Source organism: Drosophila melanogaster, chromosome 3R, assembly GCF_000001215.4.
Source record: "Drosophila melanogaster chromosome 3R".
Classification (NCBI taxonomy): Eukaryota; Metazoa; Arthropoda; class Insecta; order Diptera; family Drosophilidae; genus Drosophila; species Drosophila melanogaster.
In genome coordinates, this window is record NT_033777.3 from 16443033 (window position 1) to 16469964 (window position 26932).

The following is a 26932-nucleotide window of genomic DNA, read 5'->3' on the forward strand; positions in this document are numbered from 1 at the left end:
CAGTGTTGACAAAGGTAGGTTTCTGATTAGGTACCTTCCCAAGCTAAGAAATGTTAGGTACAGATAATTTTTAAAACAAATAATTTAAGGATAATCCTTAATGTTGTATTTGGCAAAGATGAAGACCAATTTAAAATAAACATTTAATCTTTTACAGCTTCCCTTGATAAGGGAAGCTGTAAATAAACTCTTTCCAACACTACCGCTTGTTAACGATTTGACTGCTGCCCATGCGAATTGGTAAATACGGGAAAAATGGACTTAGGAGCTTATAAATTGAGTGAATACATCCCCGCCAAGCCGCTGGTCGGTAATCTGGAGTTGTGTTTCACGGACGAAGAGCAGGTGAGTTAGGAGCTACCGTGAGAATAGCCTTTTCAAGCCTATCTTTGTAGAGACCCACCGAAACATGCGGCCAACTTAAATGCTGCGATATTTTAAAGTTCCCATTCGCCCGCCCTGATTTCCAGCCAAGTTCAGTGGAGATAAAGGAGAGCAAGGTGCTCGTGTCTGCTGATAAGGCTACAGAGACAAAACGCGTGGTGGAGCTGACTCTGGAGTCCACGTTCGATTACCAGCCCGGGGATACCATTGGAATTTTGCCTGCTAATAAACTCGAACAAGTGGAAAGTCTGCTCCATCGGCTGGAACTGTTAGACCAGGCCGACACCACTTGCCACTTAAAGTTGGTGTTCAACTGCGCCAATAAGAATGCTAAGCTACCCGCCCACATTCCAGCAACTACTACTCCCCGGGAGATCCTTACCCACTGCCTCTCCCTTAATTTTGTTCCGCAGAAGCAGCTCCTCAGCGCCCTGGCCGGATTTACAAGCGATGACAAAGAGCGTTGTTTCCTGTCCTGTCTGTCCTCTAAACAGGCCACCGAGTACTACCAATCGCTGATATTAGAGCAAGGCCTGCTTTTCATAGACATTCTTGAAGTGTGCGTCAACTGCAGGCCACCACTGGCATTCCTGGCAGAGCACTTGCCACGGCTGCTGCCGCGACCGTACTCCATTGCCAACAGTCCCTTGGAGGCTAGTAATCGCGAACTTCGCGTTATCTACTCGCTGCTCAGCCTCAAACCTGGAGTCACAACCAGCATGTTGGAGGCGGCTGCACAGCAAAGCAGTCCGGAGCATTCCAAAAAAGTAGTTATCTACCCACGAATGAGCAACCTATTCCGTTACACAGAGCGGGATGTGGGCAGAAACCAAATACTTATTGCTGTTGGCACAGGTCTGGCGCCTTTTCTTGGATTCTTAGCCCACAAGGAAGAGCTTATAAAACAGCAGCCGCAACAGCCAAGCGGGCAATCCTGGCTCTACATTGGTGCCAAGACCCCAGAAGCAGTTCTTAAGCGTGAAAAACTAATGGAGTGGCAGGAATCTTCGTTGCTCGAGCGCCTACGGATGTGTTACTCGCGAGGCGAATCCCCCAGCTACGTGCAACATATGTTGGAGGAGGACTGTGAGGATCTGGTCGAGTTCCTGATGAAGTCAGAGACTGTGTTGTACATTTGTGCCGATGGCGCCAAGATTTCGCAGTCCATTGCAGGTGTTTTAAGTCGTTGCTTGCAGAAGGCTATGCATCTCACTGAAGAAGAAGCTTCGCAGCTGTTAAAAAAACTGAGGAAGCAGGACAAATACCGCGAGGATGTTTGGCTGTAATGGACAAGTCTTAGGTGCAGTCAAAATAAAAGCTTCATTAATTAAGCCCTATAAATAAATACCTTAATATATTAGTCGTTTGTAACTCTTACAGAAAATTTGAATTTTTAGTGTGTTTGTTGTTTTTACGTACGGTTAAGGTCGTTTATTTTCATAATTGAAAATAAGTGTAGCAAAGGAACCACTTCCACTGCTCATTTGAGTAGCTAATGTATGCAAGTATTTGCACTCAGATGTTTGTAAATCAATTGCTATTATTTTAACTGCAGCCTCAATGTAAATAATTATAAAACAGAAAGCTTTGGTCGAATAAGTAAATAACGATATATTTAACAACACAAAATAAAAATTACAGTGCAAGGTAAACTAAATACATACAATTGTGAGGGCCATCTTCAATGATCGAAGTGGATGGGGACGACTACGTGTACTAAATGGATTTGGGTCTGTGTATAAAATTGACTTAAGTGGTAAATTGCAAAATATATCTAAATAATGGTAGAATATAGATTACGACTTAGGTTTCAAGCAAATTAAACGTGCACACATAAAACATAAAACGTATAGTAGGGTTTGCTCTTTGAATTTAACCGATTGGTAAAGCGCTAATGTATCGTTATTGTTTCTCCGCTTCTCTAAATATCTAGATCTTTTTATTTATTATACTGTTTACGTTTATTTTGGCAAGTCGTTTTGACCTTGCACAATAATATGCATTTTGTATTTTATCTACGTTTAAGTTTAATTGAAATAGAGCCAATTCTTTTAGTGTATACTAATATAATTACGAATCGATCAAAATTGATGTCAGCTTCTTCTTTCTCCTATTCGTCCCTTTACATTTGCAATAAAAGTTGCGTATAAAAAATTATGCTACTTTATGTTGTTCTTTGTTTGGTTTCAAGACTTAAGTTCCATTTTACATTTACGTTTTTAATTGCAAATTTTGCGTTCGTCTTAAATGCGTTTGCGAATATGTAATGTCGGGTATGTTTCGGTTTCCAAAAAGGCAATCTAACCCCGTTTCTACTGCCCCAAAATACTATCCGTTCGTTGCCTTGCCTAATACTCATTTAAGCTAAACTAAGAAAATCAAGTATATTTTCGATTAATAATTAAGCTCTTTAAAAATTATGAATGCATAATTGTAGGCCAAATATTGGGATTTCATTTCGTATATAAAATTTAACTATGAACCGATCTGCAGCAGCAGCAATCCATTTTCCCTATTAATATCAAAATTGCAAGTAAAATATAATCCCTATCGGTAAGTGTATATATAACAGATAAAAAAGCTAACACCGGCTGGCGAAAGATCCTTGAATGCACTCCTTTTTTCATTCGCCTTCGTTGTGTTTTCGTAAAATATCTGTAGTCTGGCGACTAGCCCACAGATATACTTTTCGAATAGAACTTGTGGTGGTGGGAAATAGCATAAAATATCGAACTGAGAGGATAATGGAAAAATAGGTAGTTTAAACCTTCTTCAATATATTCTCTTCGGCAATTGGCATTGCTTATGATTCCCGTTGGGAGTAGGTTTAGTGTACGTATACCACTTCTATATGATCTATATAGTCTTTCTAGGGACAATATTTCAATATTTCACTTTAGCTTTGACACACACATTACGGCGTTAAATAACATCTCTATTGTGATAGGGGCTTGTATAGAATTACAATTTTCTTTGTGCGTATGGCAAATATCTCCAAGGAAGGAACAAGGGAATCTACTTTAATCTGTTCTTTTGTGGCGTTTGGTTAGTCTTACGTTTGTACTAATTAAAATGGAATATCGAACATTTATCCCTCAATCCCGTCCACACTGCGAATATCAGCTAATATACATACAAGCTCTGTCTAGCTGGCTCTAATTAGTTATCTGTTGCATCGATATCTGTATTCTATGGGAAATGCATAAATTGTGGAGATAATCTTGCTGTGTGTCGCTTGCTGCTGCTAGCTCTAGTCCTAATGGCACTTGTTACACTCATTTCGACTTGCTATATCTATCGCCTTCGTTTTGTTTTGATTTTTTTTTTTTGTTTTTTGGTAATGTACAACAAGTATTGCATGTTCTCTGTTAGGGTTCGTTTGCACTTACTGACTACGACGAATTTTATAAAGAGTCGCATAATGCTGATTTGATAAAATCGCTTAAATCACAATTATGTATATATACGGGTATATAAAGAGTAATCAAACTTATGTCCCTACATTTAATAATACAGTATCTATGTATATCATATGTGCGTGTTTGTGTGCGTTGTTGAAGTAAGCTAATTTGCCATAGGACAATCTAATCTAAGCGATAACCCCGCCCCCCTGCCATCGATGAACTGCTCGAGCGATGCGATATGGATCCACGGTTTGGCGACGGTTTCCTTCGAGTTTTTCGGCCCCTGCTCATCTCTCTGTCCTCGCTGACTCGTGCTGCAAAAAGAAGAGATAAAATCCTATGATTACTTATTGTTGTTAGGTATTCAGCTCGGTTTACTGCACTACAGAAGAGCAAAGGGGCAAACAGGGAACGGGATAGCGAATAATTAACACATCGACCTCTAATAATTGTCATCACCCTGAAATTCGTTTATGGGCCCAAGAATGTACAATTATGTGCACTGAAATATATAAATGGACTTGAAAATTACAGACTTCGATGCTTGCACTAAAATGTGCCACGAATACAAAGTATGTTAATTTAACACATTAAAGTGGTTCTTGCAGTTGGGAATATATAAATATAAGTCCCACAAAATGAATTCATGTAACATCATTAATTTGCATTTATATAAGTGAATACTAGCAAGTTAAGCTCATGGTTTTGATATTGTTAAATGCCATGTTTTTAATATGAGGTCGAGCACACAATTTGTTCGGGAAGCGTAAGTCAAATGAGCTAATCAAACAACTTTTTCCTTATCGGCGGGCCCCTTATCACCGCATTTGATATAACCAGCTGATAGCTGGCCAAAGAAGTCGTTAAAAATAGATCGCTACACTCACGACAGGTGAAAGGACCTTGGGTAAGGGGGTTCGAGGCCAGGTGAACTGCACATTATTAATAATAATGCATTATCAATCCCATTTTATGGCGCCCCTTTGGATGTGTTATATTTGGGGGGCATCTGCATAATCTTTTGGCGTCATTCGCCCGTTTTGTTCGACCGCCTTCCCCGCCCAGATATCTCTGTTGCTGAAAAGAACTATTGTTATGCCATGTGAGAGCGGAGCACGTCAATTATCAGCACAATAATTGGTTATATTTATCAGCATGTGAAGCGGCACCCGCTCCAAAGTCACGCTTCGATTTCAATGAAACACGGACTGTCGAGCTTTTTCAGTTTTCCCCACAATTTTCCTTTAACGAAACCAGAGATGAGAAAATCTTAATGCCCAGATCAAAAATACATTTTAGGTATTAGAAATTTCATATTATAAAATAAAAAATATTTTCAGTAACAGTGATACAACAATCTCTTGCTGTTGTCAGTTGTCTTGTCGAGCTAATAAGAGCGTGTTCCAGATGCAAAGAGGGTCAAAAGAAGTTCACGTGTAGATCGTGTACCATTGCCTGCGAACATTACATTGCAATCCACTGAGTGAGTGGCTCCGCAAAAATATATATAATTTTATTGCGAGTGTACTTGCACCGAGTACGTGTGTGTGAGTGGATGAGTATGTCGCAGGCATTGGAGACTCTGACAAAACATTCGTTGGCAAATGCTACTAAAGCCAGTGGATTCGGATCGGATTCATTATAATACACAACTTTTGCATTGTTGGTTTGCATGATCAGCGCGGGGGGTGGTGGGGTCGTTTACTAAATCATCCCCCCTTAGCGGTCGATGGGAAAAATAAGTCGCTGGCGCAAAGTAATGAATGAATCATCTAAAATTCCGCATAGCTACCAAACAACAACTTGTGTGTGTGGTTCAGTTCAGTAAACGAAACACTTACTCACACACGCAGGGAAACAGCCGAAAAACCTTTCGAGCAAGGTGAAATTATCATTCGACGGCGCCGTTCGAAATCGAACTATATGTGAGTGGTTTAGTCATTATTTCTGGGTCTCGGGGCGTCGCTAGACCATTTTCAAACGACTCTGGGGATTCATGAGGCCCTTTCACTCACTAACGCACAACTGGATGCACAGAGAAAAACCATTACTTTGTCTATTAATGTGGAATAGATAACAGTGGAAACATACTTTCAACGCTAAGGTACAATAAATAGTTATTTGATGTGCTAAATAAGCATATTTTGCAGATACTCATAAGTATTTTTATCAGGGATTATTCACAGGTTAAGCAAGTATTTGTTCAGTGTAGCCAGCTGTACTTTGCCCCAAGATCGAGGTTCCACGCCCAGAAGCCAGAATGGAAAACGAAGAGAATGTTTTAGTTTTTGCGCAAATTCCTGAGCGTATCCCTCCTTTCTCCCTGCTTCCAGTACTTGCAGAATTAAAGATTTCAATATCCGCAAGTGAGAAGAACCATCGCTATCTCTCCCTCACTCTCCCGCAAAACGGAAAGCAAAAGTATGCGCCAGTAATATAAACAAATAGAGAGCCTAGAGATCCGGTAGAAGTTGGAGAAGAAACCAGGGGCGGATCTAGTTGTGGTTTGCAAGGAATATTCCCCTAATGTTTTGGTAATTAAACTTAGCTTCTGAAAGTATCTTTTAATTATACTCTCAGTTGTCACCACATTAAAATATTTAAACCTACTGAAAAACTAGCCTCCAGATCCGCCCCTGGAAAATGCAGAGCCAGTGCATCACAATGCAGGGGAAGATGCAAGCCAAAGTGGGAGTGGGAGAGAGTAAAAATAGCGCAGCCGAGTCGCGACGTCGCCATCCCCCCTCTCGTTTGCTCCTGCCACAGAAGCAATTAAGTTGAGTAAGTGGGAGGGCGACCAAAGATGCAGAAGAACTAAAGAAGAGTGAGAGAGAGAGGAAGAGGCCGAAGAACCGCCATCAGAATCAATTATACACACTCTCATTCTTTGTGTTACACACACTCAGTTTGACTTTGACTCCACTTTCGCTCTCTCGCCACCCCCTCTCTAGCACTCTCTTTCTCGCACTCTCTCGTAGAACTTTCACGATCTATTTTTTAGCTTTGCTTATCACATTGGAAATGGACGAAAATTGTTCTAAGAATTTGATAAATTCCCCTCCGGTTTCTCTACAGCTGGGGGAATTACAATAGCACTTATACAGCATGTTGTACGCGCCTGATAAGGCCAATACAAATGCATTTCGCTGCGCGTAGGTGTTTTCGCTGTCTGTGTGCCTGAATTAAAGTTTTCTTTATTATGATGTATGAATATTTTTTGGCCAGACAAAGCGATATTCCAAACAGGAAATGCGAACGAGCGTGTTAAATTGCGTACTCAGTTGTTGTTTGTTGTTACTGCCGGAGCGGCTTCTTTCTTTTACTTGCTTTTTTGTCCATTGTCGGTTTTCAATGGAATGGTTTGTGCAAAAACCCTATACGTAATAGGTGTCCAAACGAATGAGACATAAACAATTGCAGCGCTAGCCAAGTAACGGTGTGTGCTCTCATGTAGGAAAATCCCAAACTTCATTATTACGGAGAGATGTTCATGGAAATGGCAAAGAATTTTTTTAATTCAGGAAATAATAATATTTTTGCTATACCAGAAAACTAAAAAATGTGTCTTTTATAATAACGCATTAAGTTATCATCATCTGGTTTTTTCAAATCATGTTTGAATCATATGAAACGAAGAAAATTAAATATTTGTTGAATAAAACATGAGTTTTAAGTATAACTGTTTGTAGAAGTGAATCATTTTTGGATTAAATCCAACCCCACTGGTCCCAGTCCATTTCTCTGATGGATGACTTTCTAAATCATATTAAGCTGTCTTGGCACCATAACATATTTGCTCTATAGGGCGTTGCAAGCAATTGACCGCGTTAAAGATTCCCTTTCCCAGGTATACAAGAAATAAAATTAATCAGAGACAAAAGCCTCGTGCACTTCGCAACCTTGATCGAATTTAATCTGTTGTTCGAACCGAAGTGAGTTACTGATTAAAAGTCCCAAGATAGGCAACTATCGCTGTTTTGGGTCTAGGTCTTTGACAAAATTTAGACAGCAAAGAGAAACTAACCCATCGGACAATAAACCGACAGCCTCTGTTTCCACATGTGCGATTGCGAAAAGGTTTCCGTTGAAATGGATATCGTTTCGCTTGAATAATGAGCTTGGCCAAATGGGCTACCTGGGACTTACCTGTTTTCGAAGGGGAGTTGCCGGGTCCTAGTCCTGCTTTCGCCATTTCTACGGTTGTACATACTACAAAGACTACGGTCAGCATTCTATTCCAGTTCCAGTTCCGGTTTCGTCCACACAAAACAAATTTACATTGAAAACTCATTATACACACGGGGCAGATCCCGAACCCGAACCCGATTCCGCTTCCGATCACGCGTAGAGCAGCCTGGCCGTCCGGTGATTGCATAGCAACTATACGTTGCGTCGGAGCACCTTCTTGGCCGCCTTGATGTTGGGCACGAGGGCCTTGACCTCGCTGCAGTCGTTGAGGAACGGATGGCTGAGCAACTCGTCGGCGGTGGCCCTTCGGTCCACCTCCACCTGGAGACAGCGATCGAGAAAGTCTTGAAGGTTGGGACTCAGCTTATCCCAGCTCTTGATATCCGGCCGACCGTTGGCGGCGATCAGGTAGAGGGCGCGGAGTGGAGTCTCGTATAGGTAGGGTGGCTGGCCTTCGATCATCTCGATGGCCATGATGCCGATAGACCAGATGTCCACCTTCTTGCCGTACTTCTTGCGCGTGACCACTTCGGGCGCCATCCAGTACGGCGTTCCCACCATTGTCTGGCGCTTCTCATCGCCCTCGATGTTGGCGCAGAACCCAAAGTCCGTCACCTTAACACTGCCATCCATGCCCAGCAGCACGTTGTCTGACTTGATGTCCCGGTGGATAATGCCCTTAGCGTGCAGAAAACTAATAGCGTAGAGTGTCTCGCGGCAGACGCAGGCAATCTGGCGCTCCTTCATCACAGTCTCGGTAACGACGTCAGTCAATGGGCCGCCATCCATGTACTCCATGACTACCCACAGTTGGTCCTCGGGCTCCAGAAGGTAGGCATCCAGAAAGTTTACCAGATTCTTGTGGTTGAAGTCCTTGAGCACTCGGATTTCTGTGAGTATGAGATCCTTCGAGGACTGGTTCTTCATATCGATGGTCTTGACGGCCACCTGCGATTCGTTCTGCAAATCGGCGGCTATGAAAACTATGCCAGAAGCTCCCTTGCCCACCTCCTGGGTGGTCTTGTAGCGTTCCCTTGGGTCATCTGAATTGCAAATTGCCCGCAGCTCAACGTAGATTTCGGCATCGGTTTTCTGGGCCCTCTTCTCCTTGGAGCGGCGCAGTATCGTCTCGTCGGGATTATCATCCGCTCCAGCATCCTGGGCCCCTACGGCTGGCTTGATGATGATTGTGTCTGTGTTGATCTTGTGCTGGTTGTCGGAGTCCTCATCTCGACGTATATCCGAAGTGCGTGAGAACTTCTGTGTGACACGAGGTTTGGGCTTGATTTGCGGTTTGGGCGGTATGGTGTGGGGCGATTTCTTGGGCGGTACTGGTGGAGGCTCTTGCGGTGCGGCCTTCAGCGTTTCGCGGTGCTCCAGATTGGTCTTGAGCTCCTTGAACACCTCCTCTAGGGCGTCCAGCGGCACCGTCGACTGCTGGCTGCTGTCGTTGATGCTGCTGCTGTTACTATTACCTGCCGAGGAGCCACAACCGCTGCTACTTTCCGTCTCCGTGGCCGTCGAACTGCCATCGTCGTCGGACTTTTCGGGATCCTGAGACTTGTGCTTGTTTTTGTAGTTGACATAGTTTTCTATCTCCTTGGACTCCTCGTGGATCACATCTTCGGTGATGAAGGGCTTGAAGACCTCGTTCTCTTTCTTCTTAATCGAATAGTTGTAGTACTTAACGGCATGGTAGGCAGCATCTGGATTCTTGTCCTGCTCATCGCGAGTGATCTGTGAGTTCATTAGGCGCACCCATGGAGCTGGAAGCCCCTCCAGGTCGCCGGTTTCCTGGTTGCGCGAGACATGGAAGTGCCGTTGGAAGTTTGTGGGTGCACCGATCTCTGAGATCGATCCCCCATCTCCGCCCTTCTTCTTGAACCACTTGGTGAAGCTCATTTTCCAGCGGCTTTCTCTCTCTTTATTGTATAAGAGTGTGTGTGGGTGGGGGGGATTTTCTTCAATGCGTTTAGTAACGCTCGACTTGGGAAATTCTAAACGCTCGGCAGATTTGTTGTTGTTTCGCGTTCGGTATTGTTAATGTTACTGTTACTCAAGCCACCACTCTCGCTCTCTTTCTCTCTCTCACTGAACCAGCCGTGAGTCATAAACACATGCACAAGCACGCACACTCGCTCGTTCGGCCTGCGCTTTGTGTATGTGTGCGAGAGCTCTTCTTATCTCTAACTGTAGCTGTAGTTTCTTTCGCTTTACGAAAACGCAGAAGATTTTCACTTTTTATTGGCCCCACTCGCTTTGCTAATTATTAATTTAGCTACCTTAATTTATTCAGCAATCACCAGTTTTCAATTGCTCAACACACAAAGGCGGACGCGGACACGAACACGCACACATCTCGAAGTCGGACACAAAAGGAGTGGCCGTCGCAGTCTTGTTCTTCCAGTGTCTGTTGTTGTTGCTGTTCTTACGCGGGCCGAAAACTGCCTTCCCGTATAGTTTTTTGTTAGCCCTTCCAGGCTTCCATAACTATACGGAAGTATATTGTTGATTTGGGTATATCTAAGCCGCTTTCAGAGCAACACTCCGAAATTAATAACTTCTTTGGTTTTTCCCTTCGCTTTGCTGCAATCGCACTGCTGCACTCGGCCTGCTATTGTTGTCGCACTCGCACCAATTGTGCCGACAAATGCGAATTGTGTACGATGTACACTCTTTATTTTTACTATTAAGCCTAAAGGTTAATTCGCGATTTTAAGCTGCTCTTTGCGTTGCAATTTTATGTTTCTTAGGATGAACCGAAAAACATCCGCGCGTGTGTAATTCTTGAAAATTGCAGACTAAGTGTGACCGCAGCTAAGTTGGGCGAGTATTCCACTGTGTGGCCTTTTATCGAAACATCGACACTTTTATAGGACTATCGATGCTGGTCAAGTGGTTCAGTATTTTTTCCAACAATTTTGAGTCGGAACACTTTAAAAATATTACAAATAATTTTTTATAAAATAATATAAATATTATTCTAAACGGCCATGCTACTGGATAAATGCCTTTTAGTATTGACTAACAAAAGTTTCTTATAATTTTAAGTATTTATAGACCCTCAACTAGTTTTAGTATATATAGGTTTCCAATTCTTCAAAAATCCGAATCCGGTAATTAATAGAACTCAGTTAAATAAAAGAACATTTAAACATCCATCTTACATTCATTTATATTTGGGTATTTTAAACCTCATATCTTGTGATCTTGTGATATCTATATATATATATCTTCTGATCTTCCCATAAGAATCGATTTTTTAAAAAGATAAAAACTACCTTTTTTTATCAAAATGGTTTAACCATTTCTGCATTTCCCCGATGCTCTTGCGGAAGTTCATTGCCATCGTCACCGCTGTAAACAGTAATAAAATCAGAGAATCTGGCAGATAGGCAACAAAAAAACCCAAGCGACAATGGCTAATTACGGGCAACGGAGCAGCTTCTTCAGAAATCGTGTACCCCACTAGATAACGTCCGTGATTGATAAAGCGCCATTGAATATATCGACTTACGGATTCCCAATGCTGGTTAGTTTCCACTCGTTCGCAGCGTCATGCAAAAGTGCCGAGCTCCAATTCCGTTTCTTCTCATAGCTGGGATCCTTGTGATCCTGGAAGCATCCCGCACAGAGGCTGCCGTCCCTCGGCAGCCGGACAGTCGGATTGTGAACGGACGCGAAGCCACCGAAGGCCAGTTTCCATACCAACTCTCGCTGCGCCGCCAAACGGTACACATCTGCGGCGCCTCGATTCTCTCCAGCAACTGGGCCATTACGGCCGCTCATTGCATCGACGGGCATGAGCAGCAGCCGCGGGAATTCACACTCCGCCAGGGCAGCATCATGCGTACCTCGGGCGGCACTGTTCAGCCGGTGAAAGCCATCTACAAGCATCCGGCCTACGATCGGGCGGACATGAACTTCGACGTGGCCCTTCTACGAACAGCGGACGGAGCACTCAGCCTGCCGTTGGGCAAAGTGGCGCCCATTCGATTGCCCACCGTTGGCGAGGCCATCTCGGAAAGCATGCCCGCCGTCGTCTCCGGCTGGGGACACATGAGCACCTCCAATCCCGTCCTGTCGTCGGTACTCAAAAGCACTACGGTACTGACAGTCAACCAAGAGAAGTGCCACAACGATCTACGCCATCACGGAGGCGTCACCGAAGCGTAAGCAGGGGAATCATACTACTTTTTTAAGTTCTGTTTACCCAAGAGACTATTCCCTACATATTATGCCATGTAGATTGAACAAATTAAGAGTTTATCTCTATACACAACTCTGCCTTTCCAAAAATACTTCTAATTCTAGAAGACAGAAGCCCCAAAAAACTCACGAAGTCACTCACTGCTTGAGCACAATTTAAAAATTTTCAAAAGGGAGTTGGTACTTGAGATACATCTCTATTTATTGTTCTCAAGTGTTTATTGGTAAGACAAAGCCAATTAATTCCCAATTTATATTATCTTTCAGAATGTTCTGCGCGGCCGCCAGAAACACAGACGCATGTCAAGGTGAGCCCAGATAATTACAATTACGTTTAATCGACATGTTGATAATGACACCGTGAACCTCATCATTTTTCAGGCGACAGTGGAGGTCCGATCAGCGCACAGGGAACCCTTATCGGAATCGTATCCTGGGGAGTTGGCTGCGCGGATCCGTACTATCCAGGAGTTTACACCCGCCTGGCCCATCCTACTATACGCCGTTGGATACGCCTGCTCACAAAGTTGTAGATTTTCAGCGGATTAAATGGAACTTATATATTAAAAGATTTCTGCATAAATTGGTTGATGTATTTTGGAATTGCATTTTATTTGCTTTGGCTTTCCTTAATTTTAGGGTTATATATAAATGCCCTATAAGCAATAATAAGTAGTAACATGTTAATATGTAAGTTCTTCTTTTCTTTAGTTCTATAATATATAATACTGCTACTTTATATGCTTTCACTTTCTTAATTTAAAAAAGCGCGCCCTAACCACCAAACTCCATCGATACTCAAACAGCTGATTGGGGTTGAAAGACGATAACGATACGTGATAAGCCCAAGCAGCGATAGAAAACTGGCTGAGAAAATGTACGCTCCTTTTTTGCGAAATTTGATTTGTGTTTTCGACGGCTATTATTGAAAGAATCTATTAGAACAGTGGCCCTTTGATATAAAGAAATCGAAGCAAACTGCGCGGAATAGAAAGTTTCAACACAATCAAAGAAACGGTGCATAATCGAAAGTATCCAAGGAGGGAGTGGCAAGTGGTGCACTAACGGGTGGTGGTGGCGGCACGCATTCTATTTAGGGTAAGTGCAGCTGAGTGGACACATAGACACGAGACACCTTAGACCAGCAACCTTTATGTCCATATATATATTTGCTCCACACAGTTCTCTGCTGAATGTCCTATTGGCGTTTGTTGTGGCTGGCGCTCAAAATGATTTACCAGCTGCTGTGCTGCTCCGTGAGTCTGATCTTCTTCTGCTTCAACGTATTCTGGCTCTTTTGCAACCTGGCCATCCCGTGGTGCACTCTTACCTTGCTCGTTGTGTGCATCGCCTCCAAGTTCGTCAAACTGCAACGAAGTCCCAACGAGAAGCGACTCCTAAGCCTTCTGAGTTCTCCAGAGGAATGGCCCAGTTACTGGCCAATCGCCAACCGGGCAGCCGGCTTTGATGCGCCCGAAAACTCCAAGGCAGCCATTAAGAAGGTGGGTGACGTCACGAGCCGGGTGGTTGGCAACACGAAAATCAATAACATCCCCTTTTCCACCCCCTTAAAAACAGTGCCTCGCACGTGGATATCGGAACGTGCTTCTGGATGCCGGCCTCACGTCCTGTGGTGAAATAGTCGTGGCTAACCCCACAAAAATAAACGTTGCACAGCCGCTTGTGGAGTTGCAAAAGCTAAACATCACGGAGCAACACCCGATGGGGTGAGTCAATCAATCAACTGGAAATTCCTTTAAATCGTTATAAATCATCGCACACAGGTCGCAGTACGAAGCGGAAACGGTGGCTCCCCTCAGGCAATTGTCCGATTTCCTGGAGGCAGAGGCTGCTGAGACCACAGTGTTTTTGCGTCTGCACGACAACAGCGCCAGGATGATAAACGAACTGCAGAAGTTTATGACTGCTGACGAGTCGTTCACCCAGCGCACAATTGTCATCAGTCGATCACCACTAGCGATTTACCAGGTGAAAAAAATTGCTTCGTATTATTCTATACTTGGGTTTTTACTCATTCCTTTCTTTCAGCTCCGAAAACTTAAGCCCGAAATAATTTGTGGCCTTTGGCACGAGACCTATTTGTCACTGGCCATCCTCAAGTCTTCTACACTTATTACCTCAATCTATGGCGCTATTTTTCGCAACATAATTGCACCCGTGATAGGAATAAGCGTAGTTTTTCTCAGCAAAGATGAGATTAACTTGTAAGCAAATATATAATTATTATTAGACATTATTAATTAGAAATTTGGTATCGTGTTTATTTTTCAGCCACATTGCCGATCTTTGGCGCAACGTGGGTGTCCGTCCAATAGTCTATATGGTTAACTCACCCAACGAGAAAAGATACTTCCAAAAGACCATGAAGATCCAGTACCTTACAGACTCGTTGCGGTCAGAGCCGCACCTACTTATGAAAGCCTAAGAGTCCTTCAGGATTTGAACGAACGATAACGACTTAGATCGACGCACACACATACACAAACTGTTTGCATTTAGCTGGCAGAGCTTAGCCCTTAAGACAAACTTAAGTACGCATGTGTTTTTGTAGAAGCTTTAGAAAGTATTATCCCAAGCTTACCGGTACCAGTGAAATGGAAGATATAATTTAGATAGTTTATGTGCTTTACTTTTGTTTACCTGAAGCTTTTATTCATTTTATTGACGTCCTAATTTATTGATGTTGTTATTTATGGTTTTCTTTTGTTTAACGACTCCTGTATTTGATACGAAAATGTTCTCAAATATTTGTATGATGTACTATATTTCTACTATGTACTCAACACAATCATATGCCTTATATGGTGTATGATTTTTGGATGCTATATATACATACAACAAGCTTTCCTCAATTCCCCTTGTTACCCGAATGTATTCCATCAAATCCCTACAAAATGTTTACCAGCATTATATGTATATGTCTATACCAAAAACCAGAATTAAAAACTACTTTTATTGTGATTATAAAAGAAAATAAAGATGATTGCAACGATTGATTTAAGTTCATACACCTGCCTCTTCAATAATGTGTTTTTCTTTTTCCGATTGGTTTACGAAACTTTATTATTTTTGGGGAGTTCTGATAATGTCTTAAGTGATAAACTATGTATATATATTTATTAATATTTTTAAATGCCTTAAATCTATTAAGGTTAGTTTTTGTTCTGAGCGAGGGGAGCCATTCCATTCAACGGTATCCCACCGAAATGGGTTGGATTAACAAGAGAAATTAAAAAATAACACGCCTTCATTAATTGATACATAAATGAATTTTTTTTACACAAGTTAACGTAAAATTAAAAACGAACTCAAAAAATTATACAGATTAGTACAAAGCTTATAAATAAAATAGATGTGATATTACTTTCGTCGTGACCGAGTTGCGCGCTGTGGTGCAACCTCACTGGCAGAGGTCTCCGGCGCGGCCTCGAAGTGTACCTTCCGGGCTCGGCCACCTCGAACTGACGCCGTCGATTTGGAGAAGCTGGCTTCGACTTGGGGATCTTCGGCGGGCTCCTCGGGTTCTACTGCCTTGGTGCCTTTTGCTCGACTGCGAGCGGCAGACTTCTTTACCTGTTCCTCCTCCTGAGGAGCCTCTTCCGATGGTGTTTTGGTGCGTGCTCCGCCTCGCGGCTTTTTGATGGGTGGTTGCTTCTCCGTTTCAGTCTCGACTTTGGTTTTGCCTCCCGCGCCGCGGACGGTCTTTTTGGCTGTTTTGACGTCCGGCTTCTCTAAATCGGTATCGTCGGCCTTTCGACGAGTTCCACGCCCCTTGGTTGCTGGGATCGGCTCATGCTCCGGCCCAGCAGCTTCTGTTGTTGATGGAAACTCTGGGGTGGGCTTCTTTGCCGGTGGCTCCTCAGAGTTCGCTGCCTTGCCCTTCGGCCTTTTCGGAGTCACTGGTCGCGGTGAAGAGTCCACAATTAATTCCAGGGCCTTTGCAGTCAGGTTGCGTACGCGGCGACTACGAGCCGGTGTCGGCATTTCGTCGTCCAGATCCTCCGTGTAGTTCTTGCGCGGCAGGTTTCGTCCTTCGCGTCGCTGCGAGGTTGTGGGCTCCGAAAGAGAAACTGTGTTGTCGGGTGTATCCTCTGATTTCACGGGTGGTTGATTGGTTACGGGCGAAGGTGTAACTGGATCTGGCTCTGGCGCCTTGCTGGCCAAACTCTTGGTTGCCGCTGGCTTGCGTGCCCGTCGCAGTCCTGAATGCGGCTTCTCATCGTCCGGTGCCTCCTCGTAGTTTTTACGTGGCAAGTTGCGTCCCTCTCGGCGGCGTGGAGTAAGTTCTTCGGCATCGGAGGCCTTCGAAGGGGAACCCGATGTGTCCACCAGCGGAGAAGCAATTTCGGTAGGCAAGTCCTGCAAGTCGATATGTCCTCTTTCCTCGTCTTCATGAGCTTCGTTTTTACGACCGCGACGAATTGCCGTTTTCTTGGCCGCTGGCTGTTCCTCATCGACACTCGCGGAAGCCTTGCGCCCTCGTCGAGATGGTGGTTTCTTCTCCGGTATGGTCGCTTCCATGTCTACACTTGGCTTTCTACCGCGGCGCGTTGTCTTGGCCGTTGGCAGTTCCACGACCTCGGAACTAGACTCCGCTGTGAGCTCGTCCTTATGTTCTGGCTCCATGGACGCCCTGCGTCCACGAAGCTTTGTTTTCGGCACAGCCAGATCTGCTGTTGGTAAGACCTCATCCTCGGTGGCTTTGCGTCCACGTCTGCGTGAATGAGAGGGAAGCGGAACTGGTTCCTCTGCTGGTGTCTTTTTAATCGGCCCCTCATCTGTATCCACAGTTGGCTTACGACCGCGTCGCCGAGTCTTGTTCTCCTCGCCCTCTTCTGGAAGTAATTCAGATTGTGCCGGTTCTGATTCTGTTACTGGCTCGGTTGCCTCTTCGATTTGCGCAAGGTGCTCTTCGCCGCTAGTTGAAACGGCTTCAACAGTTTCCGCAGAAGCTTTGCGTGCATTACGCCTGGTCTTTTTCGCAGGCTCTACAACTGGCAAAGATGGCTCCTGCTTTTCATCGCCCAGAGGTTGAGTTTCACGATCTGCTGGTGTTTTTCCCCTTCGCTTTGGTTTTTCTGGAACATCTTGGGAAACATGATCAGTGTCTAGAGAAGGCTTGCGTCCCCTACGCTTCGGTCTTTCAAGGTGATCTTCCTTAGCATGCTCCTCTACATTTGCGAGCATAAGTTCAGCTGATTTTCGTGGTCGCTTTTTCGGCATTTCTTGATCAGCTTGATTTAAGTGATCCTCTTGGACGGAAGCCAAAGCCGTTTCAGGATTATGTGCGTCTATTGCTGCGTTGACTTCTACTATATCTTCGGATGCCTTACGAACTCTTCGCTTTGGTCTCTCCTGCTTCTTTGGCTCCTTAGGCGCCATGTTTTCCGAAGAGACATTTGGCACATTATCGGGATCTTGTTCTTCCTTGGATATATTCAAAGTAGCAACCGGTGCAGGCTCTTGTGGCCCCTTTGATTCCGAGTGATCCGAATTCTTTTTGATGGACAGCGAAGGTTCCACTTCTTTGACTGGTGCTAAAATATCTACAGTCTTCTCCTTTTTGTCCGACGTCGTGTTCGTTTCCTTTGCAGATGCTTTTCGCGCCCGTCTTTTTGGCTTTATCTCTAAGTCGGCTACAATTTCTGTATTTGTGTTATCTATTTCATTGCTTGTAGTTGGTAAAACAACTGCTAACTTTCCATCTGTATTAATGGCCTTCAAATGATCTTCAGCTTTTTCTAATTTCTCGGATGCGTCCTCCGTTTCATTAGCAGATGCCTTTCTCCCGCGTCTCTTGGGTCGTTCTTTAGTGGTGTGTTTCTGGTTGGTTTCCTGCACTTCCATTTCACCTTCTAAATCGGCTTCCACCTCTGACTTAGTTGTCGATACAAAAGGCTCTCGGACATCTCGTTGCTCGCTGTTATTCGAATGAGTACTTTCAGCTTTGTTGGCAACTTCCAAGTCCGTATTAATTTTTTCTTTATTATCCAATAGAGTATCCGATTCCTTTGAAGATGCCTTCCTTAATCGTTTTTTGGGTTTGTCTATGATGATCACCTGTTCTGCATTTGACTCGATTCTTTTCTCAACTTCTGGCTCTGGTTCTTCTTCTAGGATGGGTTTAAGAGCTTCATCAGATTTATGGCCTGCGATTTCTTTCTGTTCGACATTTGCTGTGGTTTCAGAAAGTTCTACGGATGGAGTGCGTACTCGTCCTCTTCTTTTTTCTGTAATAGCTTCCTTTTTGTCCTCATCTACATCTGATGATGGTTTTCTAGCTCGCCCCCTAGATTTAATACTGTGATCATCTTCTTGCTTAGTGTCGCTTCCATGGTCTTCTATTTCCAAAACCTCAGCAGATGGTTTCCTCGACACTCTCTTTGGACGTTCAGCCTCAGTCGCCCCATCAGCGGAAGCAGATCCCTTTTTGTTCACTCTTTTTACTGGTTTAGATTCTTCTTCATGGGTTAACTTTTCTTCTGAGTTTGAAGGCTTGCTGATAAGTCCGGACATCTCTGTGGACTCTGGGAATATTGTTCGTTTGGAAGTTGTAATGTCTGTTCGTTCTTTACTTTTCGAGTCTGTTGAAGTACTATGAATAGACTTCTCAGATGGTTTGTCCTGGCTAGACCCAGCTTCATCTTTAACGGATAACAAATTCTGATCCGAATCAACTGCAGAAGTGGACTCTGTTTTTGTTAGAGATGTATCTCCAGATACTGGCTTGGTAAGTGTTCCGTCTTCTTGCTCTTGATTAGTATCTGGTTCCATTGGAAAATTGCCTTTTCCTTGTAAATTATCCGTAGAGTCTTCACCTTGACTTGTTTTTGTGGAGTCGGCAGATTCTTCAATACTGACTACTTCATGTGGCTCGTTTGCTGAAGGTACAACCAAAGAATTAGTAGAAGAATTGAATGGTGCAGGTTCTATTTTAGCAACGGCATCTTCGTGAGGTAAGACGATAATGGCTTCGACTACTGTTGATTCAGGTCCCTGGCCTGTAGAGCTGGAATTAGCTGGGTCACCTGGCTGTGGTTGCTGCTCTTTGACAATTTCCTCTGACATAATATCAACCTTTTCTACTTCACCGCCATCTTCAGCACATTGAAAATCTGCCATTGCATCAGATACGTCTTCCACTTTCGGAATAGGAAGCTCAATTTCGCGTGCCGAAGAAGCATTAGGTAATTCCCCATTGGGACTTGATGAATTTTTTAATACCGCGGTTTCTACCTGATTTATTTGTTCGTACATTTTTTGTGATTCCACTTGGCGTGGTGAAGAGTTTGCAGCGTTTAAAGTTGATATCTTAGGGCAGATTTCTTTTTCGGATGGCTCTTCAGATATAATTGAAATATGATTTGGTGGTTCAGTGACTTCATTTTGGTTAGATGACTCTTCAGACACACATTCTTTTACATCATTGTCTTCTATTACGATACCCTCTATAATGGAATCATCGTTAGGATCTTCAATTATTGAATCTTTGTTTAGAGGACATTCCTCAGCAATGCTTGAGGAATCTAACGAAATCACCTCATCGTCAGAATGATTTTGATTGCGATTCTCCGTTTCCTTTGTGTTCACCTCCATATCTGAATGTTTTTCGACTAAGACAGATGCTTCTGTGTAACTTTCATCTAAGCTCGAGGCATCTAATTGAATAACTTTATCGTCATTGTCCTTTTCGTCAGAATCCTTTTTGGGTATACATTCTGTGAATTCTTTTTTGTCCATCGAGCTAACATCTTTTATTTGGTCGGCATTAGATTGTTCTTTAAGCATAGAAATTTCTGTGGATTGATCTTTATCCTCTCCAACTGATGTACTTTCATCTAGTGTATCTTTCTCAACAATGATGGAGGCGTCTAAGCGAATCACCTCTGCTTTGAAATCCTGATTTGGTTGGCTGTCCTTAGGTTCCTCTAAAACAACAGCTTCGGATTCTTCCATAATAGAAACCTCTTTATTCTGGTCCGTTAGAGATTGATGAATTAGTGCATTTTCTTCCAGTGAACTTTGTTTAACTCCGCTCAAGGCATCCTCATCTATGTCTTCAAATTTCTCATCACTCTCTTTATGAGCAGCGATTTCATTTGATGATACCTCCATTGCGACGTGTTCTTCGACGTGATCGTTTTCATTCTGTTCATCAACTTGAGCGGCCTCATCTTGTGACATTGATGTCCCACGTAGACGAGTCTTGGGAGATAAATTCGTTGGTTCTTCTAATGAGCTTACATTAGCAAGATCGCACGCTATGTGCTTAACACAAGCGTTGTCATTCGGCAAAGCTTCCATATTTCCCTTTTCTTTACTTATCTCGGAAAGATCTAAGTCTAAAGAAGTCGTCGCGACTTCTTCTGAGTGTTCGATCTCAAATGCTGAACTAGAATTTCTTAAAGAGAACTCATCGATGCATATATCTACCGGCCCGCAATTTGTAATTTCATCCGGAGGAATTAGCTTATCTGTTTGAGGATTAGTTTCCACAACTGCATTATCCATTTTACTAACAGATGAATCCTCTTTAGGACTGGCTTCTATTGGATCTTTCTCCGCGTGTGATGTTTCGATGACTTCCTGGGTAGTCTCATCAGGTTTTGCTTTCTCATGCGGTTCTTCGGCTGGTGATTTTTCAAAAATTAGTTGATCAATTTGACTTAAATCAGGCACTATATCAGTTCCTGCTGTTGATAGTGGTTCGTCACAAGAAGTTTCGATGGTTGGCCTAGTTTCAGCAGATGGTGTTTCGACAATTACTTGATCCTTTTCACTAGAAGAAGGCAACTCATCAGGATGTGCCTCTTCTAAGGGTTCTCTTTCAGGCGATGTTTCGATGATTGGTTTAATAGTATCATCTGTTTTCGTCTCTTTGAATGCTTGAACCATTTCACTAACAGTAGGCAACTCATCAGCTTTAGCTTCTTCTTGAAGTTCCTCGGTTGGATACGTATTGGTGACGGATTGGATAGATTCATCAGTTTTTGTTTCCTTTAAAACTTCCATGACGGGATACGGTTTTACTTCTTGTTTAGTATTATCTAAAGTGTGTACCTCCTCACGTTGGATATTCTCTGAAAGTTCGTTGAGAGGCGAACTTTCGATGCAATGTTGATTAGATTCCGCATCAGTAGAAACATCAGGTTCTTGTTTTTGTTCCACAAAAGGCAAAGTCTCAATGGCTGGTTGAATGAGTTCCCCATCAACGGAAACCTCATTGGAGTTGGTTTCTTTTACAAGTTCATCGGAATGTGATTCAGTCAACGGTTGCTTAGACTCTGCGCCAGGGGCTTTTGGAGTCGGCGAAGTTTCTGTGACTGGTCGATCCGATTCTGCAGCACTCGAAACCTTATCTGGTTTGGTTTCTTCGGAAAGTTCTTCAGAGCGCTCAATATATGGTTTGGAGTTGTCGTTGTCGATGGGGTTACCATCACCAGATTTCGCCTCTTTTGCCAGTTCTTTAGAAGAGGATATTACGATTGGTGGTTCATCAGTATGCAAATCACTTTTATTGGATGGTAATACTTCGCCAACTGAACGATATAAGTCAGTAGAGGATTTTTCATCTGTAACTGAAGTGTCTTGGGCATCGTTTGTGGCCTTGGCATCTTCTTGATTAAGATTATGTTCAGGTATAGTTTTTTCCACACTACTGTCAAGGACATTAGTAGAATTGATCGAACTATCCACTGTTGTGTCTAAAGGAAATATCTCTGACTCTAGGATCGTCAATTCCACTGCAGATTCAATATTTTCATCTGAATTAACTGATGCGATATCTAAACTTTTCTCTTCTTGAAGTTTGCCACCTTTGAGATTTCGGTCAGGTATAGTTTTTTCCACACTACTGTCGAGGACATTAGTAGAATTGATCGAACTATCCGCTGTTGTGTCTAAAGGAAATATCTCTGACTCTAGGATCGTCAATTCCACCACTGCAGATTCGATATTTTCATCTGAATTAACTGAAGCGATATCTACACTTTTCTCTTCTTGAAGTTTGCAGCTTTCGAGATTTTGCTCGCAAGTACTTGCCTCAATTGTGGTATCTTCCACTTCAATTAGTGAAATTTCACTGATAGCACCCGTTTCGACATCATATTTACTTGAATTCTCATCGACAGTTTTGTGTTCCGTCAGATTGACAGATTCTTCAAGCTTGTAGGCTATAGATGGTTCCTGAGCACTGTCAGATTGTTTGGTAGTTCCTTCCGATTTCTTTGGCTCCTCTTCATCATCACTAAATACCAAGGGCTCAGTAAGGCCAACATTTGAGTCTGTATCTGAGCGATCCTCAATGTTATCAATAGGTGGATTGGTCTGGCCTAAAGGCCTCGTCTCATCCACGGTGACTTCGCACGACTCCACGCCCGAAACTACTAGTGCTTCGGAGAACATTGAGTCCGACGACTGGTCCAACAACTGAATTCCACTCATCTCGTTCGGGTTGGGCGAAACAGACCTGAAGTCGCTAAGATTGGGATTGGCATGCATGGTAGCTTTGTAGGTGGTGCTTGTCAGAGGATCCTCTAGGGAAGCGCTCGCTGTGGCTGTATGCCCAACATTCATCAGTGCCTCTGATGCCACTGTTTTATTCTGATTTATTGAATCCAAAGGATCAACTCCAGTCGCTGTGCTGATCGTTGTCACATTAATTTCTTCCGTGTCTTCCATATTGGCCCCAGTCGTTTCGGACATGTCCTCGAAAATCTTGTCCAAATGCAATGTGTTGTTCGTCACATTCAGATCGTATTCCGTGGTTGCCCCCAGAAAATCTTTGCGAGACTTTAACACTGTGCTAGCTGGTTCATTTGGCACCATGATATTCCGGGCGCTGGGCGTCTTCAGAACATTGTCCAGAGGCTTTCCTTGCTCCATGCGAGCTAGTGCAGTGCTTCTTCTATCGTGGTAAGGAGTCCTACCAACAGAGGTTTCTAATAGTTCTGCCATGTTTCCTATAATTGGTGAGGCAGGAATTTTCGGAGTGCGCATCAGTTCCCTTAGCCCTTTAAAGCGGGGTGTGCTGCAGCTTTTTGGTGTTTTCAATAAATCTCTGAGGCCGTGGAAATCTACCTTGTCAATATCATCATTTGGCAGCTCGTTGCCATAATTTTCGTCGTCAGCGATGAAAGATTTGCTATCTGTAAAAAATATAATTTAAATCAAATAAGCCATTATATTTCCATTCCATTTCATAAATGATATTGACTCAACTTACCATCTTCGGAACCAACTTCTTCCAATATGACTCCCATATCGCCCACAGATTCATCCACCTGAAGTTCCCTATTGGGTGTGTTCTTAATACGCAATGATTGGCGCGTTGGCGTGGACATTTCTTGCGTAAATTGCCGCTTGCGCCGGGGAGTAACAGCGACTTGGCTGTCCATTGCTGAACAGGATGCACGACGAGAACGCTTGTTGTCCTTCTCAGGTAATGCCTTACTGCTGGCCTCCATCGAGGATCGCCGAGTGCTTCTCCGTGGCGTTGTTGACACTGCCCTCTGCTCAACAGAATGACGGCGCAAGCTTCTGCGAGCCACGGGGGTTTCTGCACTTGGAGTTGGTTGGTTCTCTTTTTGAGATATCCCTCCTGTCGCAATAAAATAAAAATGTATTTTGGGAATTTTCAAATTTAAATCGCTTACCAGTTGAATTTGAATTACCAGTAGTACTCTCCAATGGCAGCTCTTCGCAAATACTTTCCTCGATTATTTTCTCAGAATTAGCTGTTACGGTTTTGGAACATAAGATTTCATAATATTTATTTCATATTATAGGTACTTACAATTCTTAGTTTGTTGAGGAATATTCGCATGAACCTCTTCGCAAATGTTATCCTCAATAACAGCATCCTCAAGTTGTTTGTCGATTGGAAGTTCACAGTCTTTTTCTTTACATTCGTCTTCATTTTTGCCGGTTTTCAATTCATTTTCGTCACGTTCATTCTGGTCGAGTATGACCGCATCTGGCTTAGGATTCATATCTTCCTGTGCATATTTTAACTCGCCTACCACATCAGATTCTGACCCGATCGACTCAACTTTGTCTTGGATAGGTGCAGGCTCTTCTGAGGTCACTGACGGAAGCCTCTTTTCAATTAGCGAGCTTAGCTGAAAGGATACATCATCGTCTACTTCCCCAGTTATGAGAGCTGTAACCGCTTCGATTGCCAATGCTGCGCCACTCTGATCGTTTCCTTGGGTAGTATCATGCAGTATAGTGAACGTGCGGCTCAGCTCGTCCTTTGAATCGTCCGGTTCTTCCGGAGTGGAGCTCTTGATCTGGGACACATCGATTTTTTTTTGACATGGAGATGACGGTTTAGATGATCCAGGCTTAGGGGAGCCACTTTTCGGCGAGTTAAGCGAACGACGTGCCTTGGCTACGAGCTTGTTGCTCTTGTCAACGCCGGGACTACGCTTGGCAGCCGCAAACGATTTTCTGAGCTGGGAGACCTTGTTCTCTCTGGGAGACTCCATTAGGGATATACGCTTGCGTGGCGAGGTCTTGGGTGCGTTTCCTCTCGTATGTCCTTCTCGCTGGACTGGCGTACGACGATGTGGATGGAATGGCAAACGCCGAGGCGTAGTCAGGCAGTGGCGACGAGCCTCCAGAAGAGATGTCCGCTTGGGGGTGGCTATGGGGGTGGTCTTATCTGGTTGGTTGGAGGCGATCTGCTTTTTAATGCTGGTAAGCAACGCTCGTTTCATCAGTGACTGGGGCGTTCTATTGGGTGTGGTGATTCCAGCCGGACGCTTAGGAGTTTTATACCGTTGCGAAGGGCTTGCTGATGGCGGGGTGTCAGAGTTAGTTATGTCTATGACTAATGGGGATGCATCTGATGATTCGTCGGTGCTGTCTACACTGATAGGCGTCTGTTTGGGTGTGAGCTTGAATCCAAGCGTCTGTTTGGGTGTTTGTCGTAGCTTTGATGGGGTGGTCAGGTCGATCAGGAACATGGACGAATCCCGCTTGGTTTTTTTTGAGGTGGATGGCGTGCTAAAGTCCATTAGATCTCGGCTGCAGCTGTCTTCGTTTAGTTCAGAGAGCACATTGCCCTTGGGGGTGCTGTATACGCTCTTGGGCGTGGAAACAGCCAAAGACGTCGTGGTGTAGCCAGGTTTTCGAACACATGAAAAGGATTTCTCGATCTTCACGCCAGTCTCGCGCGGCGAATAAGAGGTAATAACCACGTCGGAGATGGCGCACAGCCTTAGTAGCTTTTGGTGGCTACCTGGTGGCGTTGCGGTATTCTCCTTATTCTGCGTAGCCTCCAGAAGATTTACTTTGGGGGACTCGTAAGCTGTCTCCTCTGTGCTGCGCTGAATTGATTCATTCAGTGAGACATCCTCCAAGTGAGACTCACTCTGATCACGAGACTCTATAGAAGTATTTCCTTCGTCGTCCGAATTGATGCTGTAGTGAAAACTGAAAAGGTATAAGCAGAGATAAGGTTTTATGAGGACTATTAACAGGCAGACAACACATGCTTGCAGTAGGGACTTTTTCCTATTGTTGTTGCCCAAAGACATTTTAGGGGTTGGCCAGGTAGTCGGTTAGGGGTCTGCCTGCTGTTTTCACTTACTTGTGAACTGTCAGGCGTTTTTCGGCTTGTAGACGATGCGATTGCTAAATCAAATAAAAATGGGGAAATTGTAGGACTTGGAATACTGTACTATCTGGAACAGATGGCGGCTATTACCTTCAATGAAGGGCAGGAGTTTGAGGCCTGTTCGTTGGGCAATAGGCGTTCTGGGGTGCATGGGGCATCCTGCACCTCGGAGGTCTTGGGGAACTCCCACGTGTAGACCTTGTCTCGAATGGTAATCTTGCCACCGTGTAGCAAAGGACGCTTGCCTGCAGCGTGGATGGCCACGTCGTTGAGATGAATGGGGTCTCCGCTGGACTTGTTGTATATGATGACCTAAGGGCGGAAGAAGCAGTATGTTAGGGCGGTTAAGGGGGATTCCTGCCATCCAGACTCACCCTGCCGAAGGCATCGCAGTTTATTTCGCAAATTAGACGCTCCTCCTCTGGCCCCTCCAGGATGAGGTCGCAATTGTAGTAGGAGCCCACCTGGAAGGTGCGCCCTTTGGCTGCCAGAACCACGGTTTTACCATTTTCGTCTTCGTAGCGCAACCTACCGCCATCCAGCGACATTTTCCAAGCGGCGTCGCAAATGCGGCTTGGGTGCGGGGAAAACGAATACCGAAGCGAGCACTTTGAAAAGCCGCAAAGCTATTGGGAATAATACGGTAAATGCACGTACACAAAACACCCACAAACTATTCACTGATTTCTTTCACACTTTTCCACCAGACACTGTTTTTACGGCCCACATCACGAGCTTGCCAAAGTTAATTGTAGCGAAAACTCTGTGCAGGAATTTTTTTGCAATGGACGCGCAAGCCCTGCCAACCTGCTTTTAATGCGCCGGCTTATGCGTTACATTTAAAATTCGGGGTGCAGGAACTGACAACTTACTTGAATTAAAAGTGGTTTATATTATGTGATTATTAATAATGGTTAATCTCAAGAAGTGAAAAGAAAGATACAGATTACAGATACTGCGATGAATCATTTTGTCACTATGAAATAAGGTTTTAAGTTTTTTTTAGTCAAAAATGCTGCAAATTAGAGTGCGTATCGTAAACAGAAAAATTAAATTAAAAAACTTTCCTTGGTAAAAAATTAACGATTAAAAATACATTTTATTT

At 43.8% G+C, this 26932-nt stretch overlaps 5 protein-coding genes across 8 annotated transcripts; 3 read left to right on the forward strand and 2 right to left on the reverse strand.

Annotated features, from left to right (window-relative positions):
- Nucleotides 1-174: 174 nt before the first annotated feature.
- Nucleotides 175-1978, forward strand: CG14882 (uncharacterized protein). 2 transcript variants are annotated; one of them, NM_001275708.1, is made up of 2 exons: nucleotides 175-345; nucleotides 396-1978. In NM_001275708.1, exons 1-2 carry the CDS (start codon nucleotides 256-258, stop codon nucleotides 1668-1670), a joined length of 1365 nt encoding a protein of 454 aa, NP_001262637.1. In that variant the 5' UTR covers nucleotides 175-255; the 3' UTR covers nucleotides 1671-1978. The 2 variants fall into 2 exon arrangements, with proteins under 2 accessions (NP_001262637.1, NP_650544.1); NM_142287.2 differs by having other exon boundaries at nucleotides 212-345; nucleotides 396-1772.
- Pak3 lies at nucleotides 1975-10789 on the reverse strand. 3 transcript variants are annotated; one of them, NM_001275709.1, is made up of 2 exons: nucleotides 7935-10789; nucleotides 1975-4102 (listed from the first exon to the last, which is right to left on the reverse strand). In NM_001275709.1, the coding sequence occupies exon 1, from the start codon at nucleotides 9876-9878 to the stop codon at nucleotides 8127-8129; it is 1752 nt and encodes a 583-aa protein (NP_001262638.1). In that variant the 5' UTR covers nucleotides 9879-10789; the 3' UTR covers nucleotides 1975-4102; nucleotides 7935-8126. The 3 variants fall into 2 exon arrangements, with proteins under 3 accessions (NP_001262638.1, NP_732141.2, NP_650545.2); NM_142288.4 differs by having other exon boundaries at nucleotides 3714-4102.
- A 670-nt stretch (nucleotides 10790-11459) lies between these two features.
- CG10405 (uncharacterized protein) lies at nucleotides 11460-12765 on the forward strand. The gene is made up of 3 exons (NM_001043252.3): nucleotides 11460-12148; nucleotides 12453-12493; nucleotides 12567-12765. The coding sequence occupies exons 1-3, from the start codon at nucleotides 11535-11537 to the stop codon at nucleotides 12716-12718; spliced, it is 807 nt and encodes a 268-aa protein (NP_001036717.1). The 5' UTR covers nucleotides 11460-11534; the 3' UTR covers nucleotides 12719-12765.
- A 254-nt stretch (nucleotides 12766-13019) lies between these two features.
- Nucleotides 13020-15201, forward strand: CG14883 (uncharacterized protein). The gene is made up of 6 exons (NM_142290.3): nucleotides 13020-13283; nucleotides 13368-13687; nucleotides 13764-13912; nucleotides 13970-14174; nucleotides 14235-14410; nucleotides 14478-15201. The coding sequence occupies exons 2-6, from the start codon at nucleotides 13379-13381 to the stop codon at nucleotides 14629-14631; spliced, it is 993 nt and encodes a 330-aa protein (NP_650547.1). The 5' UTR covers nucleotides 13020-13283; nucleotides 13368-13378; the 3' UTR covers nucleotides 14632-15201.
- Nucleotides 15202-15247: 46 nt separating this feature from the next.
- CG42232 (uncharacterized protein) lies at nucleotides 15248-26631 on the reverse strand. Its single transcript, NM_001144588.2, has 7 exons — nucleotides 26202-26631; nucleotides 25918-26139; nucleotides 25801-25844; nucleotides 24001-25643; nucleotides 23861-23941; nucleotides 23431-23805; nucleotides 15248-23353 (listed from the first exon to the last, which is right to left on the reverse strand). The coding sequence occupies exons 1-7, from the start codon at nucleotides 26373-26375 to the stop codon at nucleotides 15567-15569; spliced, it is 10326 nt and encodes a 3441-aa protein (NP_001138060.1). The 5' UTR covers nucleotides 26376-26631; the 3' UTR covers nucleotides 15248-15566.
- Nucleotides 26632-26932: the final 301 nt, after the last annotated feature.

What these genes read in the sequence shown, in the direction of transcription:
- CG14883 (NM_142290.3), top strand. Translation starts at nt 13,379, where the DNA reads ATGTCCTATTGGCGTTTGTTGTGGCTGGCGCTCAAAATGATTTACCAG. An exon ending in ACGGAGCAACACCCGATGGG is followed by an intron (nt 13,913 to 13,969) that starts GTGAGTCAATCA and finishes CATCGCACACAG; the next exon opens with GTCGCAGTACGAAGCGGAAA. An exon ending in AGCAAAGATGAGATTAACTT is followed by an intron (nt 14,411 to 14,477) that starts GTAAGCAAATAT and finishes TTTATTTTTCAG; the next exon opens with CCACATTGCCGATCTTTGGC.
- Pak3 (NM_169719.3), bottom strand. Translation starts at nt 9,878, where the DNA reads ATGAGCTTCACCAAGTGGTTCAAGAAGAAGGGCGGAGATGGGGGATCG.
- CG10405 (NM_001043252.3), top strand. Translation starts at nt 11,535, where the DNA reads ATGCAAAAGTGCCGAGCTCCAATTCCGTTTCTTCTCATAGCTGGGATC. An exon ending in CACGGAGGCGTCACCGAAGC is followed by an intron (nt 12,149 to 12,452) that starts GTAAGCAGGGGA and finishes ATTATCTTTCAG; the next exon opens with AATGTTCTGCGCGGCCGCCA. An exon ending in AAACACAGACGCATGTCAAG is followed by an intron (nt 12,494 to 12,566) that starts GTGAGCCCAGAT and finishes ATCATTTTTCAG; the next exon opens with GCGACAGTGGAGGTCCGATC.
- CG42232 (NM_001144588.2), bottom strand. Translation starts at nt 26,375, where the DNA reads ATGTCGCTGGATGGCGGTAGGTTGCGCTACGAAGACGAAAATGGTAAA. An exon ending in ACTGCGATGCCTTCGGCAGG is followed by an intron (nt 26,140 to 26,201) that starts GTGAGTCTGGAT and finishes TTCCGCCCTTAG; the next exon opens with GTCATCATATACAACAAGTC. An exon ending in AGAAGTTGGTTCCGAAGATG is followed by an intron (nt 23,354 to 23,430) that starts GTAAGTTGAGTC and finishes TATTTTTTACAG; the next exon opens with ATAGCAAATCTTTCATCGCT.
- CG14882 (NM_001275708.1), top strand. Translation starts at nt 256, where the DNA reads ATGGACTTAGGAGCTTATAAATTGAGTGAATACATCCCCGCCAAGCCG. An exon ending in GTTTCACGGACGAAGAGCAG is followed by an intron (nt 346 to 395) that starts GTGAGTTAGGAG and finishes CTATCTTTGTAG; the next exon opens with AGACCCACCGAAACATGCGG.